Source organism: Podarcis tiliguerta (assembly GCF_965153285.1).
Source record: "Podarcis tiliguerta genome assembly, chromosome: 10".
NCBI lineage: Eukaryota > Metazoa > Chordata > Lepidosauria > Squamata > Lacertidae > Podarcis > Podarcis tiliguerta.
This window is the reverse complement of record NC_139543.1, coordinates 19136476-19149331: the sequence shown is the minus strand read 5'-3', so window position 1 is coordinate 19149331 and position 12856 is coordinate 19136476. Positions and strand designations below refer to the sequence as shown.

The 12856-nt window shown below is 42.3% G+C and overlaps 1 protein-coding gene across 6 annotated transcripts in view; it reads left to right on the top strand.

Annotated features, from left to right (window-relative positions):
* The window catches only part of PTPRZ1 (protein tyrosine phosphatase receptor type Z1), a 103615-nt gene that overhangs the window by 41370 nt on the left and 49389 nt on the right, over nt 1-12856 (top strand). For all 6 annotated transcript variants that reach the window (XM_083399219.1, XM_083399217.1, XM_083399218.1 and 3 more), the window contains exons 3-7: nt 3463-3642; nt 5194-5345; nt 7573-7668; nt 7948-8014; nt 12578-12735. In XM_083399219.1, coding sequence (XP_083255345.1) covers nt 3463-3642; nt 5194-5345; nt 7573-7668; nt 7948-8014; nt 12578-12735 — 653 coding nt within the window. The remainder of the gene's footprint in view (nt 1-3462; nt 3643-5193; nt 5346-7572; nt 7669-7947; nt 8015-12577; nt 12736-12856) is intronic.

Here is a 12856-nt window from a genome sequence, read left to right as displayed (position 1 = left end):
TTTCTCTATGGGCTTGCTTCGCAAGATGAAAATGTATTGCGATTCTTGAGGGTTTTTTTTCGCTCCCCAACCCCTTTTTCTAAAGCGCTAAGCTGCTAATAGCCTTTTAGCAGCTAATCCGCTAATCCCTTAAGCCTTTAATAGCCGTTAATAGCCCTTAAACTGCTAATAGCGCTAATAGCGCTAATCCGCTAATGGGCTTGCTTCGCAAGCCGAAAAAACCGCAAGACGAAGAGACTCGCGGAACAGATTATTTTCGTCTTGCGAGGCACCACTGTATTTTAAAAATCCAGATCTACAGTATAGTCAACTCACTTCGAAAAAACATTAAAACAGCAAGCAATAATTATCACCTCTCCAATCTAATAGCTCATCATTCAGAACTTATGGCTGAATCTTAGCTTCGACCAATGTTATATTTATGTCACTCTTCAAAAGAGCAGCATGAATTTTTCTGACCAATTGACTGTTTACAATGATCTGGAATCTAATTAGTGACAGCTGGATTTATTTCTCAGTTGAGGTTAAAGGTAAGAGATACCGAAATGCTATATTAATTTTAAAAATTCTGTTTTAAATTTAAAGATGGAATATGGCTGCTGATATAATAGTTTTGAATTGCAGTGGGACTTCAGTGCACTTATAACCTAAGGACACAATCTGGAATGTAATAAATCATACTTTAAGCCCATAAAAATGAATGGGATTTGGCAAGCTAGAATATTTTATTATTTCCTAAATAGTAACTGTTTCTTGTGTTATTTGTTCCATAGTAATTTGACTTCATTTTTTTTTACCATTTTGTTTTAATAGTAACAACTTTGCTGGGGTTTAGGGTCAGTTACCCACAGTCTGTGGATAGCAGCATTCCCTTCCCCTCCATCCTGTTCCTTGTCCCTCACTCTCAGACCACTGAGGGTCCTTTACCTTCAAAGTGCTTCTAAATATTTATTGAAAGCTGCAAGGTAATTTCGGCAAAGTACCGTATCTATTGAAATGCATATAGGAAATAAAGTACGGCACACTATCAAGAGCTGTTTCCATAACAGTAGTTCCCAAAACCCTGCTGAAATAAGACAGTCCTTACCTGCGAGCAGAAGGACAGCAAGGAGGAAGCCAGAGAAGCCTCTCTAGGAAAGGAGTTCCAATGCCTGAAAGCAGCCACCAAGAAGGCCCTCTTCTGCGTCTCCACCAAAAATGCATGTCACGGTCTGGTTCACAGGCGATCGAAGTCCCGGCAGGGGATGTCAGGACCGCGGGCAAGATGGTGGGGTGAGAGCAGGAACAGGGGTCCAGAAGCCAGGAGTCAGGAAGCCAAAAGTCCAAGGGTCAGAGAGCCGGGAGTCAAGAAGCCAAGGGTCAGGAAGCAAGGAGTCACAAAATCAGGGGTCTGAGGATCAAGAAGCAAGGAGTCAAGAAGCTGAGGTTCAAGGATCAAGAAGCAAGAAGCCCAAGACAGGAAGTGTGTTGCTGTGGCAAAGAGCTGAAGGGGAATGCTGACCTTATATCCCTTCCCGGCTCTTGCCACCAGGTGCTGTGAGTTACCAATCGGCCTATTGAGTTACCTGTGAGTTACCAATCTGTGAGGCTGCTCCTTGCCTCTTCAGAACAAACTTAGGAAGGCCCCAGTCCTGCAAAGTCCTATTGGTCACAGGGCCTGGCTCCTGCACGCACCCCTGACAATGCATGTGAAGGTGGTAGGACTGAGAGAAGGGCCTCCCCCAAAGATCTCAGAGTCTTGACAGGTTTTCATGGGAGTATATGGTCCTTCCAATAGCCTGGGACTAAGCCAAATAGATTCACAACCATCGTTTTGTATTGTGCCCAGAAACAGACTGGTAGCCAGAGAAGTTGTTGTAACAAGGGAGTTGTGTGCTCCATGCAACCAGTGCTGGCCAACAGATTTTCAAAGGGATGTCACGGAGGAATAAGCACAGCTAGTGAACTAGCTTTAACTATACAAATGCACTCTTGGCCACTGCAGAAACCCAGGTATCTAGGTTCAGGGCAGAATCGTGGAGCACACCGAAACTGTAAACCTCTGGCTTTTCACAGGGAGTGTAACTCCACCCAGCACAGGCTGAATCCCTGTTCTGCCTTTCAACTGACCTGTAGCACTTTGGTTTTGTCTGGATTGAGTTTCAGTTTGTTCACACTCATCCAAATGACAGGCACTCGTTTAGAACTGAGACAGCTTTCTTGGATTTAGCTGGAAAGGAGAAATATTGTGTCTGCAAGGAAAAGCTGTGGCTTGTTGGAGGGTGAATGATAACCAGCTACAATAGGAATGGTACTTACTAGAACAGGCATGGTCTAACTTGGCCCTCCAGATGTTTGGGGACTATAACTCCCATCATCCCTAGCTAACAGGAGCAGTTGTATGAATCATTCAAATCAGATATTGGTAACAGTACAGAAAGGCTCCTGCCTTATTAAGAGGCAAATATCTGCAACATCAGAGTCTTTTTCAGCAATATAGAGATAATTGGTTCTAATGAGAGTGTAAATTTTAGGCAATCAACCCATGTGAGATTGACCATTCCCTTCCATAAAGTGCAATTTTTCATTTCACAAAAGAGAAGGAATGTGTTTACTTAAATTGGTTGCTGACAGATTACCATTTCCACATGGAGAAGATGTGTGAGCAGCTATTTGCAGGAGTTGTGGATATTTTCTTGAAGCTATTATAAACATTCGGACTGATACATTTATCCAAATAACAGCTCTTATCCCTGCATCAATGCTATTACCATGGATGCAGTGACTGCAGAAAGCCATGTTAAGCCATGTTACCCCACAGCAAACATTCCTCCCCCCCCCTTTTCATTTTTTGCCATTTAAGACATTCGAAAAAGACACACAGTGCAACACCATATGCAACGTTCACAAAACTCTTGCCATTTTTGTGTTTTTATATTGTAAAACTCCTTGCAGTCCTCGGATGAAGGGCAGAATGATGATAATGATGATGATGGTGTTCGGAGATGTTTCAAAATTAAAATATTCCTCTTGGAAACCTGGGGCCCAAGCCCTGTACTCTCAGCAAGTAAATCCGAAAGAAATCCCACAGAACTGCTAATTAGCTGTTACCATTCCAGATGTTCATTTGCATGCTTGTCTTGAACCACAAGTCAACCTGCAGAATTAAAGGCTGAAGCAAGGAGTTCAAGAATGCTAGGCTAGAAGCTCTTCGTGTTAGCTTCACACATGAAGCACGTTCTTGATGCGGTAGAGCATTCATATGTGCTATTCTACCACAGATGCTTTGAGATGATGCAGCCTTGTAAGGCTCTTACACACTGAATAGGGGACAAAATTGGTCTATAATGTAAGTAGGTTTTCCTGAATGGGCATTGATGCACAATGTATTGTAAACAGTGATTTGTTGTTGCTTCCATATAAAACCAAGTGCTTTCATACAAGTTTATTTAGATTGCTTACCTGTATTGTTTTGATGTTTAGGAGCATTAAATCAAACAAACTGGGGGAAGAAACATCCAGCTTGCAATGGTGCCAAGCAATCGCCTATTAATATTGATGAGGATCTTACTCGAGTAAATGTGAATCTTAAGGAGCTGAAATTCCAAGGCTGGGAAAAAGAATCAGCAGAAGAAACTTTAATCTACAATACAGGCAAAACAGGTACAAATTTCACATCTCCTTTTTTTGATTTATTTAATGTTTTGATTTAACCTTTTGCACTTAAGTATTTTAAAACCTCTTGTTTTGTTTTCTTTCTTTTAATCATCTTCAAGTTTGGGTTTTTGCAATTACGAGGAAGACAGCTGGCAGCAAGATTCAAGCATCAAGTCAAGAGGACTCAAAGGGAAATTATATGCATTGACAAAAATAGCCCTAGAAAGAGCATAATTACTGTAATCCATTAATGCGTGCTTACTGAAAATAAAGATTTAAGTATTTTCCACATAATAATTATTGACTGTTAATACCTACACTTGACACGCTGCTATGCTAATGTTTTCACAACTACACAGCTAGTGTTTTCAAAGAGCAATTTATAAAGGCTATTATGTTTGAGCAATCATTTGATAAGAACCCCTCACTTATGTGTAGGACTGGAATTTCAAAGAGAAGCCATTACTAATTGAGCAGCTGCTGCCAGCTACAAAGGTTTACACATAGGTTTACTATGGAAAAGCGCTAGTGAACCACCTGAATCGAGATCTGGAGGAGGCTGTCTACTGCAGCTTGCTGTCTGTCTGAATGTGCAGTGTATCGTTCTTCTAGATTTTCCAGGAGAGTTGCGATATCTTGCACAGTCTTGGATATAAATAAATTGCCCTGCAAGCTACGTAAAGGGGGCTTTGAACTGTTTCTCAGGCAGCAATTTCCATGCTGCATTACCTGATAACACATCACATTGGAAACTGAAAGCTATATCCAAAACAATTTGTAGAATGCCATTGGGGTTCTGTTGATCAAAGGACAAAAATGGAAAGTCCTGCTGGGCATGCTTAAGCTATTGGGTGCACCAAAAAATATCTCTTGATCCCAGACACAGAATTCCTTACATTTATGTTAATACTGCTTTTAATAGTTAAACTTTGGGTAGATTGACTCAATGTATTTAAGGCACATCCACCACACATTTAAAGCACATGACTTTCCCCAAAGCTTCCTGCAGTTTGTTAAGGGTGACTGGAAAGTCTAGCTCTGTGAGTTCCTCATATTCTTTGGGGGAAGTCATGTGTTTTGGATGCGCTTTGAATGTATAGTCGTACCTTGTATCTCAAATGCCTTGGTTCCCAAACAAATCGGCTCCCAAACTATCCATCCTACAAGAATACTATGTGAAACTATATAACTATGAAACAGTGGCAAACTGTGAAACTATATAACTATGAAATTGTGGATCCTGCTGCCTGAAGCAGTCACCTCACCTTGCTTCATGGTTGGGCTGGCCCTGTTTATACCAGGCTTCACCAACCTGGTGTCGTCCAGGTGTTTTGAGCTACATGTCCCAACAGTCCCAGACAGCACATGCTGATGAAAGTTGTAGTCCCAAACATCTGAAGTGCACCAAGTTGGTGCAGGCTGGTTATATGAAAACTTCAACATGTTGGGGTATTGTTGTTGTTGTTGTTGTTATTCTAACACTGATATGTTTGAATTGAAAAGCTGTTGCGTTTTCCTCTTTAACATGCCTAATAACAACTCCTTTTCTCTTTTTAGTGGAAATTAATCTGGCAAATGATTACTATGTAATTGGAGGAGGCCTAGAAGCTGTATTTAAAGCAAGCAAAATAATGTTTCACTGGGGAAAATGCAATATATCTCATGATGGATCTGAACATAGCATAGATGGACAAAAGTATCCTCTTGAGGTAATGAACGCATTGAAATTTTGTACAGTAAGCCATTAGAAAATACCAGGATATTTGTGGCACTTTCATGTGTACAGAAGTCATTAAAATGTGCAATAGCCACATATAGGGCTGGCTATTAAACATGCATCATTGAAGTTCTTTGTGCGCATGTATTAATTTATCTAAACAATTTATATACTGCTTAACTACAATTGTCTACAAGTTGTGTACAGGAAATACAATATAGAAAAGGTAAAAATCAGCTAATACTACAAAAAAACCCAGACTTCTATTTAAATGCCTGCTGGAATTTTTTTTAAAAAAGTATTCAGTAGGCACTTGAAGTTCAGTACAGAGGGAGCCTGTCTGACCTGAAGAGGGTGGGAGTTCCATAAAATTGTCATCTGTTACTTGCTTTCTCCTTTGCCATACTGAAAGATCATTTCCCATGGTGGTTTATGCTTTCAGAATTCACAATATCTGTTGTAAGGGCCCACCCTAACCCTACCATAAAGCTGGCTGGTGGGGCCTTAGGAAGTGGTGTGCCAGTACTGCTCTGCTAGCAGAGATAGAGATGCACCAGCAAGGTGACTCTTTAGTTGCCAGACGTCCTACAACACTGTGGAATTTATCCCTCTTGTAGATGTTTTGGAAGTGGAGCAGGAATCTCCTCAAAGCCTGTCTTGGTCTTCTAAAATATGTCGTATATTCAATGTAGCCAATACATTGGTGTAAGGATAATACACGCTAGCTTTCGTTTCAGTCAAGGAGGAAGCATTTTGCTTCCACAAAGGTTTACATAAATTGCTTCCTCCCTTGAATGGACAGTCCTCCCTTGAGGACAGGAAAAAGCTTTGTCTCTTCACTTAATGAGGAACAAGAAAAGTTAATCACCTATAACTTTGATCCCCTAGCAGTAGTGTATTTCTGCAGCTAGTCTTCATGACTACTTATCTTTCCTTGCCCTGTTTTTCTTTCCTATAGTATTCCATTTCTCCCCCAGAGTATTTGTAATTGGCAGCTCTTTTAATGTTATGCCACAGAGTGTAAGCCTAAATCCTTTCCTGAACAGTGACAGGTTTGCTGGCTGCATAGCTGATATGGCAAAGGCAGAAACCAGACAGTTTCTACCAGAAGTGTTTCAGATGGCCTTTAAATTATTTAAGGGTCAATTAAAACTTGACATGTACTTCGGTTTCCCCCCAACTGGAATGTAAAATATCCACAATTAAATTGCCGGGTTTCTATGCAATAAATATGGAAGCAGGCATGTGATCCTTGCCCATTCACTGTTTCCACTGTTTCAGTGTTTAATGAAGGGACACGAGGTCCACAAACCTGTTTTTGCCATCAGCGTTCCCCATCTCCTAATAGTGCATTTGATATTAGGCTCCACTTGAAGCACCTCCAGATCCCAACACAATTGTAGCCATGACCCCAGCTGCCTTCTCCTTAGCTGGGAAAGGAGATGGGAAACCTTTGGAAAGCAATTCAACTGGCAAGTTGATCTGTGGACCACTGTAGGCAAACTCAGCCACACTGACATGCATTTGCTGTTTTCATAATTAAAATGCTTTATGAGCATTTTTCCATTTTAACTTGCATGCATTTTGTACTTGAGTTTAGTGTCTATACTGGCAGCGGCGGAGGAAGCTGCTCGGGCACCTGGGGTGGTGCGCCCAGGGGCAGGGCGAGCCACCCATTGGGATGGGGCATACTTCAGAGTCTGCCTGCCTCCTCCCACTCAGCCACCCTACAGCTGGGGGGGAGGCAGCAGGCGGACTGTTTGGGCAGCACAGAGCCTGCGTACACCCAAGCCACCATGTCAGCATGCCTGAGACACATGGCTCAGGCATGCTGCAAGACCCGTGGTGAGTGCTGCCTGGCATTTTGTCAGACACACCCCAGTGGTGACACCTGGGGTGGCCCGCACCTACCGCAGCCCCCTTCCTCTGCCCCTGTGTACAATCTAGTTCAGATGAGGCCTTGAGTCAGCTCACGTTTACTTGCCACATCAGGTCTACTTCTGATTGCCTCCTCTGTTACCTGAGACAGACCCCATTGACTTCACATTCTGTTTTGCAGAGTTTGATAATATTTTATTAGGTGTAAGATAGGTTTCCAAGCAGTGTTTAGATATCTTTGAACAGGGCTAAGTTTCAAAAGCTTTTAATACACATATCTGATATTATTGATGTTTGAGAGGGAGAAAACACCTAAATTGTTGTTATTATTCTTTTTACAGATGCAAATATACTGTTATGATTCAAATCAGTTTGTGGATTTAGATAAGGCAATTGAAGGAAATGGGAAATTAAGAGCTTTATCTATTTTATTTGAGGTAATCATCATTTTGCATATTGTTCATCTTAACTCAGAAATGTAATCATTTCCATCTTAAAGGTAAGCATTGTACTTTGTGTGTGTCTTATTGCTAATTAATTTTCCATGAGGAAAAGCAAGCCTTATCTACTGAAATATTTTAGCATTCAGTTTTGTGTATGTGTGCACATATGCATCAATACTAATATAAATATACTACTTTATAATTCAAGATATAACAAATTAATAAAGTTATAGACTTGACTTAAGAATAAATCATGCAATATTTCTTCAACAGGTTGGTCTGGAAGATAATACGGATTACAATTCAATTATCGATGGAGTGGCCAGTGTTAGTCGCTTTGGTGAGTTAGTGCTGTAACATATGCACAATTATTCATTTGAATACACTGACAGTGCAATCCTACACATGTCTACTCAGGAGTAAGGTCCATTGAATTAATGTTAAGTGGGTACAGGATTGCCCTAGAAGTGATGTGAATTTATGAAGTCTAGATATACCACATTTGAAACTGAATCAATATGCGTACTGATTCTTATAGCCTTTCATAAATAGACCTGTAAGGGCCGGGAAGGGCCATTGGGAGCTGATTTACCAGGCATAGGTGCAGAGCCTCTCTGCTGCCACCAACTGAAATGAACAGTCTCATTCACTTCAGCTGAGGAAGTGAATTTGTCTGCACATGCATTCCATTGCATTTCCAGATGTGCTTCTGAACTTGAAGTAAATGGAGATGCCCACATACTTATGAGATCCAAATCTTTTAATAGCTGGGTGCTATGTGTACTGTGTTTAAATTAATGATAAGGCAGCCATTAATTTTACTTGTTTTAGGATTTCAGAACTAAGCCCTTTTTAGGGAAGTTTATAAATTTTGGACTGTTCTACTACAGTGTAGGGGACGTGGGTGGCGCTGTGGGTAAAAGCCTCAGAGCCTAGGGCTTGCCGATCGAAAGGTCGGCAGTTCGAATCCCCGCGGCGGGGTGCACTCCTGTTGTTCGGTCCCAGTGCCTGCCAACCTAGCAGTTCGAAAGCACTCCCGGGTGCAAGTAGATAAATAGGGACTGCTTACTAGCGGGAAGGTAAACGGCGTTTCCGTGTGCTGCGCCGGTGCAGGCTCGCCAGAGCAGCTTCGTCACGCTGGCCACGTGACCCGGAAGTGTCTCCGGACAGCGCTGGCCCCCGGCCTCTTGAGTGAGATGGGCGCACAACCCTAGAGTCTGTCAAGACTGGCCCGTACGGGCAGGGGTACCTTTACCTTACTACAGTGTAATGGGATGTGGGTGGCGCTGTGGGTTAAACCACAGAGCCTAGGACTTGCCAATCAGAAGGTCAGCGGTTCGAATCCCCACAACGGGGTGAGCTCCCATTGCTCGGTCCCTGCTCCTGCCAACCTAGCAGTTTGAAAGCATGTCAAAGTGCAAGTAGATAAATAGGTACCGCTTCAGTGGGAAGGTAAATGGCGTTTCCGTGCGCTGCTCTGGTTTGCCAGAAGCAGCTTAGTGTTGTCCCAGAAGCTGTACGCTGGCTCCCTCGGCCAATAAAGCAACCCCAGAGTCGGCCACAACTGGACTTAATGGTCAGGGGTCCCTTTACGTTTACTACAATGTATTCCTATAGTCAGCATCCAAAGAGGTGAGTGAGCCTTTCCTGCATTGGCTCCAATGCTTTGGGACACCCAAGAGGCATCAACAGTAACAGGTTTTCATTCCTTTTTTGTTTTTGTTTTGGCATTTCCTGACCATTAGGTGTTAAGACTGCACTGCTCTGTATTTTAATTCGGGATTTTTATTGTGATAATTCTATGATTCTATCAGTATGCATTTTGTTTTATTTGTATTTTGGCTTTGTGACATTATGTTTTCTTATTTTGTGAAACACTTTGTCTTTTATATATTAAGCAGTCTGCAAATTAACCAAATCAATCAAAATATAACTATTGTGTGCTCTTGTTCAGTTCAGAAAACAAAGATTCAAGCACTTTGCCCTCCTTTTATGGACTGAAAACAAAAGTGGCTCAGAGCTGTGTAAGACTGATTTCTTTGTGCCATTGATACATTCAGTTTCACAGTCCAGAAAGTGAAACCGGATATTGTTTTTATGAGCTGTAAACTTCTTTTAATAAATACAAGTCATTTTGTCAGTCTTGCGATGGTGGCAAACTGGACAAACTCTGGAGAGGATTTCTATCAATCTTTTGTGAAGTGAACATTATCTATCAGAACACACATTTTAGTTTGATACATGTATGGAAGTGTCTAACATGATGACAAAACACTGCAACTTAGTGGAAGCATTTTTGCTCAGCTCTGCTGACAGAGTTCAGTGCCATTATATAAGAACAAAGAAGGTACTATTAAAATCTTACTTCAGGAAAGTTCCTGTGATTCCCGTGTTTGGGAAAGATCCAAGCAGCCAATAACAAAATATTAATACATTTTACAAAGAGATTCATTCAAGAAGATTATAATAAGAAGAATATTAAAATCATGTCTTTGGCAACGTGAATTGTTGGGAAGGGGTGTAGTCAGATTTCTTGCTCTTAAAGAAAGAATTCTCTTTAATTCCCATTTCCTGTGGAATTGCAGCAGGGCAGCAGTTGCCACCAAGCAAAGCTGTGATAAAGGGGGCAGCTGCCTGCTCCTTCCATCTAGCTTCAGTGCGATGGGAGAGGCTGTTCCCTGCCAGGTAAATGTTCAGGAGGCTCCAGGAGCCAATCGGATGCAAGCAGAGGGGTGCAACCTCAGAGCAGACCTGAGTGAAGTCTTCATCCCTCTGGTCTGCTCCCTACCTATATGAACCAGGCACACTGAGAAAGAAGCACCTCAATCTCCACTGGATTCCCACCCATCTACCCTTTGTTCTAGTGGCAGAATAAGTGGCCTCGTGATAAACAAGCTACGGAGATAATCGGTCCCCATGTTCAGGGCCAGGGACAAGTTTTCCTTGAAGACTAATTGGGCCTACCTAACAGCAATCTTCCCAACTTTTGGGCAAATAAGGCACTGGGTTGAATCGTTAGTCCAGGCAGGCAGGGGTGCCCCCGCTGCTGCCCCACTATAATGGGGTATCCCCTTTAAAGGAACTGTGGCACCTCCTGCCAGTGATCAGAAAGAGTTGCTCAGATGTTGTGCATGCCATATGGTGATGCCTGGCAATGGTCAACCCCTACTGTCCGTCAGCCAGCAGGGTGGCTGGTTGATTTTCGGATACACACCCAATGTCTATGCCAAAACCTCCTCATACCTATAATCAATGAAAGTTGTGGCCTTATTTGATTCCAATATTGGACACTCCTTCCCTATGGCTCCACTGTGCAGGGGCCCACAAATGAATTCTCTCTGTGCATCCAGTAGACTCCAGTTCGAACTACCAATAAAGGCAGCCTAGCTGTGGAATACCCTTTAAGCCAGGATTCCTCAAACTCGGCCCTCCAGATGTTTTTGGCCTACAACTCCCATGATCCTGAGCTAGCAGGATCAGTGGTCAGGGATGATGGGAATTGTAGCCTCAAAACACCTGGAGGGCCAGGTTTGAGGAAGCCTGCTTTTAAGCCCTAGTCCTGCCCTAGCTAATATCCTAAGAAAGAAAGACTCTCTGCAGCTGCTGCATACTTTTCTTGCAGCAGTGCTTCCTAGCATTTCCTGGGAAAAGATGAGACTGCTCTCCCATCTTTTTTCCTTGGTCTCTGCCATCAGCTGCTTTTTTTTTTATTGCCGTAGGGGTGAAAGTTATTGTGCATAACTTTATACTCACTTGACATTGACTTAATTTGATGAAGCTGTCACAACTGTAAGTTCTTATGATAATATTTAAAGTATGGAGCTTATGAAAGCAATCTTAAGATATCAGAAATGAAGCGATGATGGAAGAAGGAAGGTAGCTATTATTCGAAGCCTCTGAATTTAAAACTAAATACTGCAGGCGGCACAGATTTGGGTTTAATGTTCAGAAGAACATTCCAGCTACAAAACCAGCTGAACATAGTTGTGACATTTCCACTACAGGCCTTAGAACTGATGTTAGTAAATTACTTGGGTTGCTGGTCATTGTTGTTGACATCCGTCAATGTCTCGAGAGACAATGCCATGCGTCTCCGTGGGTGAAGCCCGTGGGTGAAGCACCAAAGTGACACAAACCTAGGGCACAAACCTGGACAATTCGTATGGAGGTCCTGGGCTGCTCATTCAACAAGACCCCCTCCCCACTTGGCCTTGGTAATGTGGCCCAAAGAAAGCAGAGCAATACATCTGGCACCAGCTTGGCTGCAGGAGTGGCCGGAAGGAGGCACACAAGGCGTCATTCAAACATCTTAGGGACTCCATTTTGGATCTGTGTAGTGTATACTCTTTAGCCTTTTCTTCTCCCAAAGATATCCTGCGGGGCAGCAGAGCTTTAGGATCAGAGTCTTCCTTCTTCTAGATGGGCTGCTGGCCACTGTGTAAAATATAAGAACTGACAGCAGAATCCAGGGACTGGGAACAGTATCTAAAGGGCATTTTCCACACATGTATAATTACTGTCGTGCTTGGCTATGAATACAAAGTAGGCAGCCAGCAATGCAAGAAAGGTTAAACAAAGAGAACCCAAAGTGAAAGGACTCTAGTCAACCTTTCAGTTTTCAAAGCAGGCAAGGATCAGGGCAGCAGGTGTGTGAGGCACCTTTCTACCCAGTCAAAATATGTAGTGCAACCCTCCCCCCCATCCCCCAAATAATTTCCTGAATTGTGTTTATATATAAATAACGTTTAGTTTTTGTTTTCCTGCAACCCTCACAGTAACTAAGCTCACAGTGGGATGATTCCTTTGTTACTGTTTAAAAAATATTGTTTGGGCTCTGCTTTTATTTTATGCATCCTGGATTTATGCATATCATCACTGTTTACTTGCAAATTATATTTTGCAGGGAAGAAAACTGAATTGGAGCCTTTCATCTTGTTGAACCTATTGCCAAATGCAACAGACAAATATTACACGTATAATGGATCTTTGTCGACTCCGCCCTGCTCAGAGACAGTTGAATGGATTATATTCAAAGATACTGTTAACATTTCAGAAAACCAGGTAACTTACATAATACATATCAAAGAAATAATTATTTTAATCGCACACACAAAAATATACACAACATTTTCACTGTACTGGTGGCATTGAGTACTGAAGTATGTGTACACCCATGTCCCAC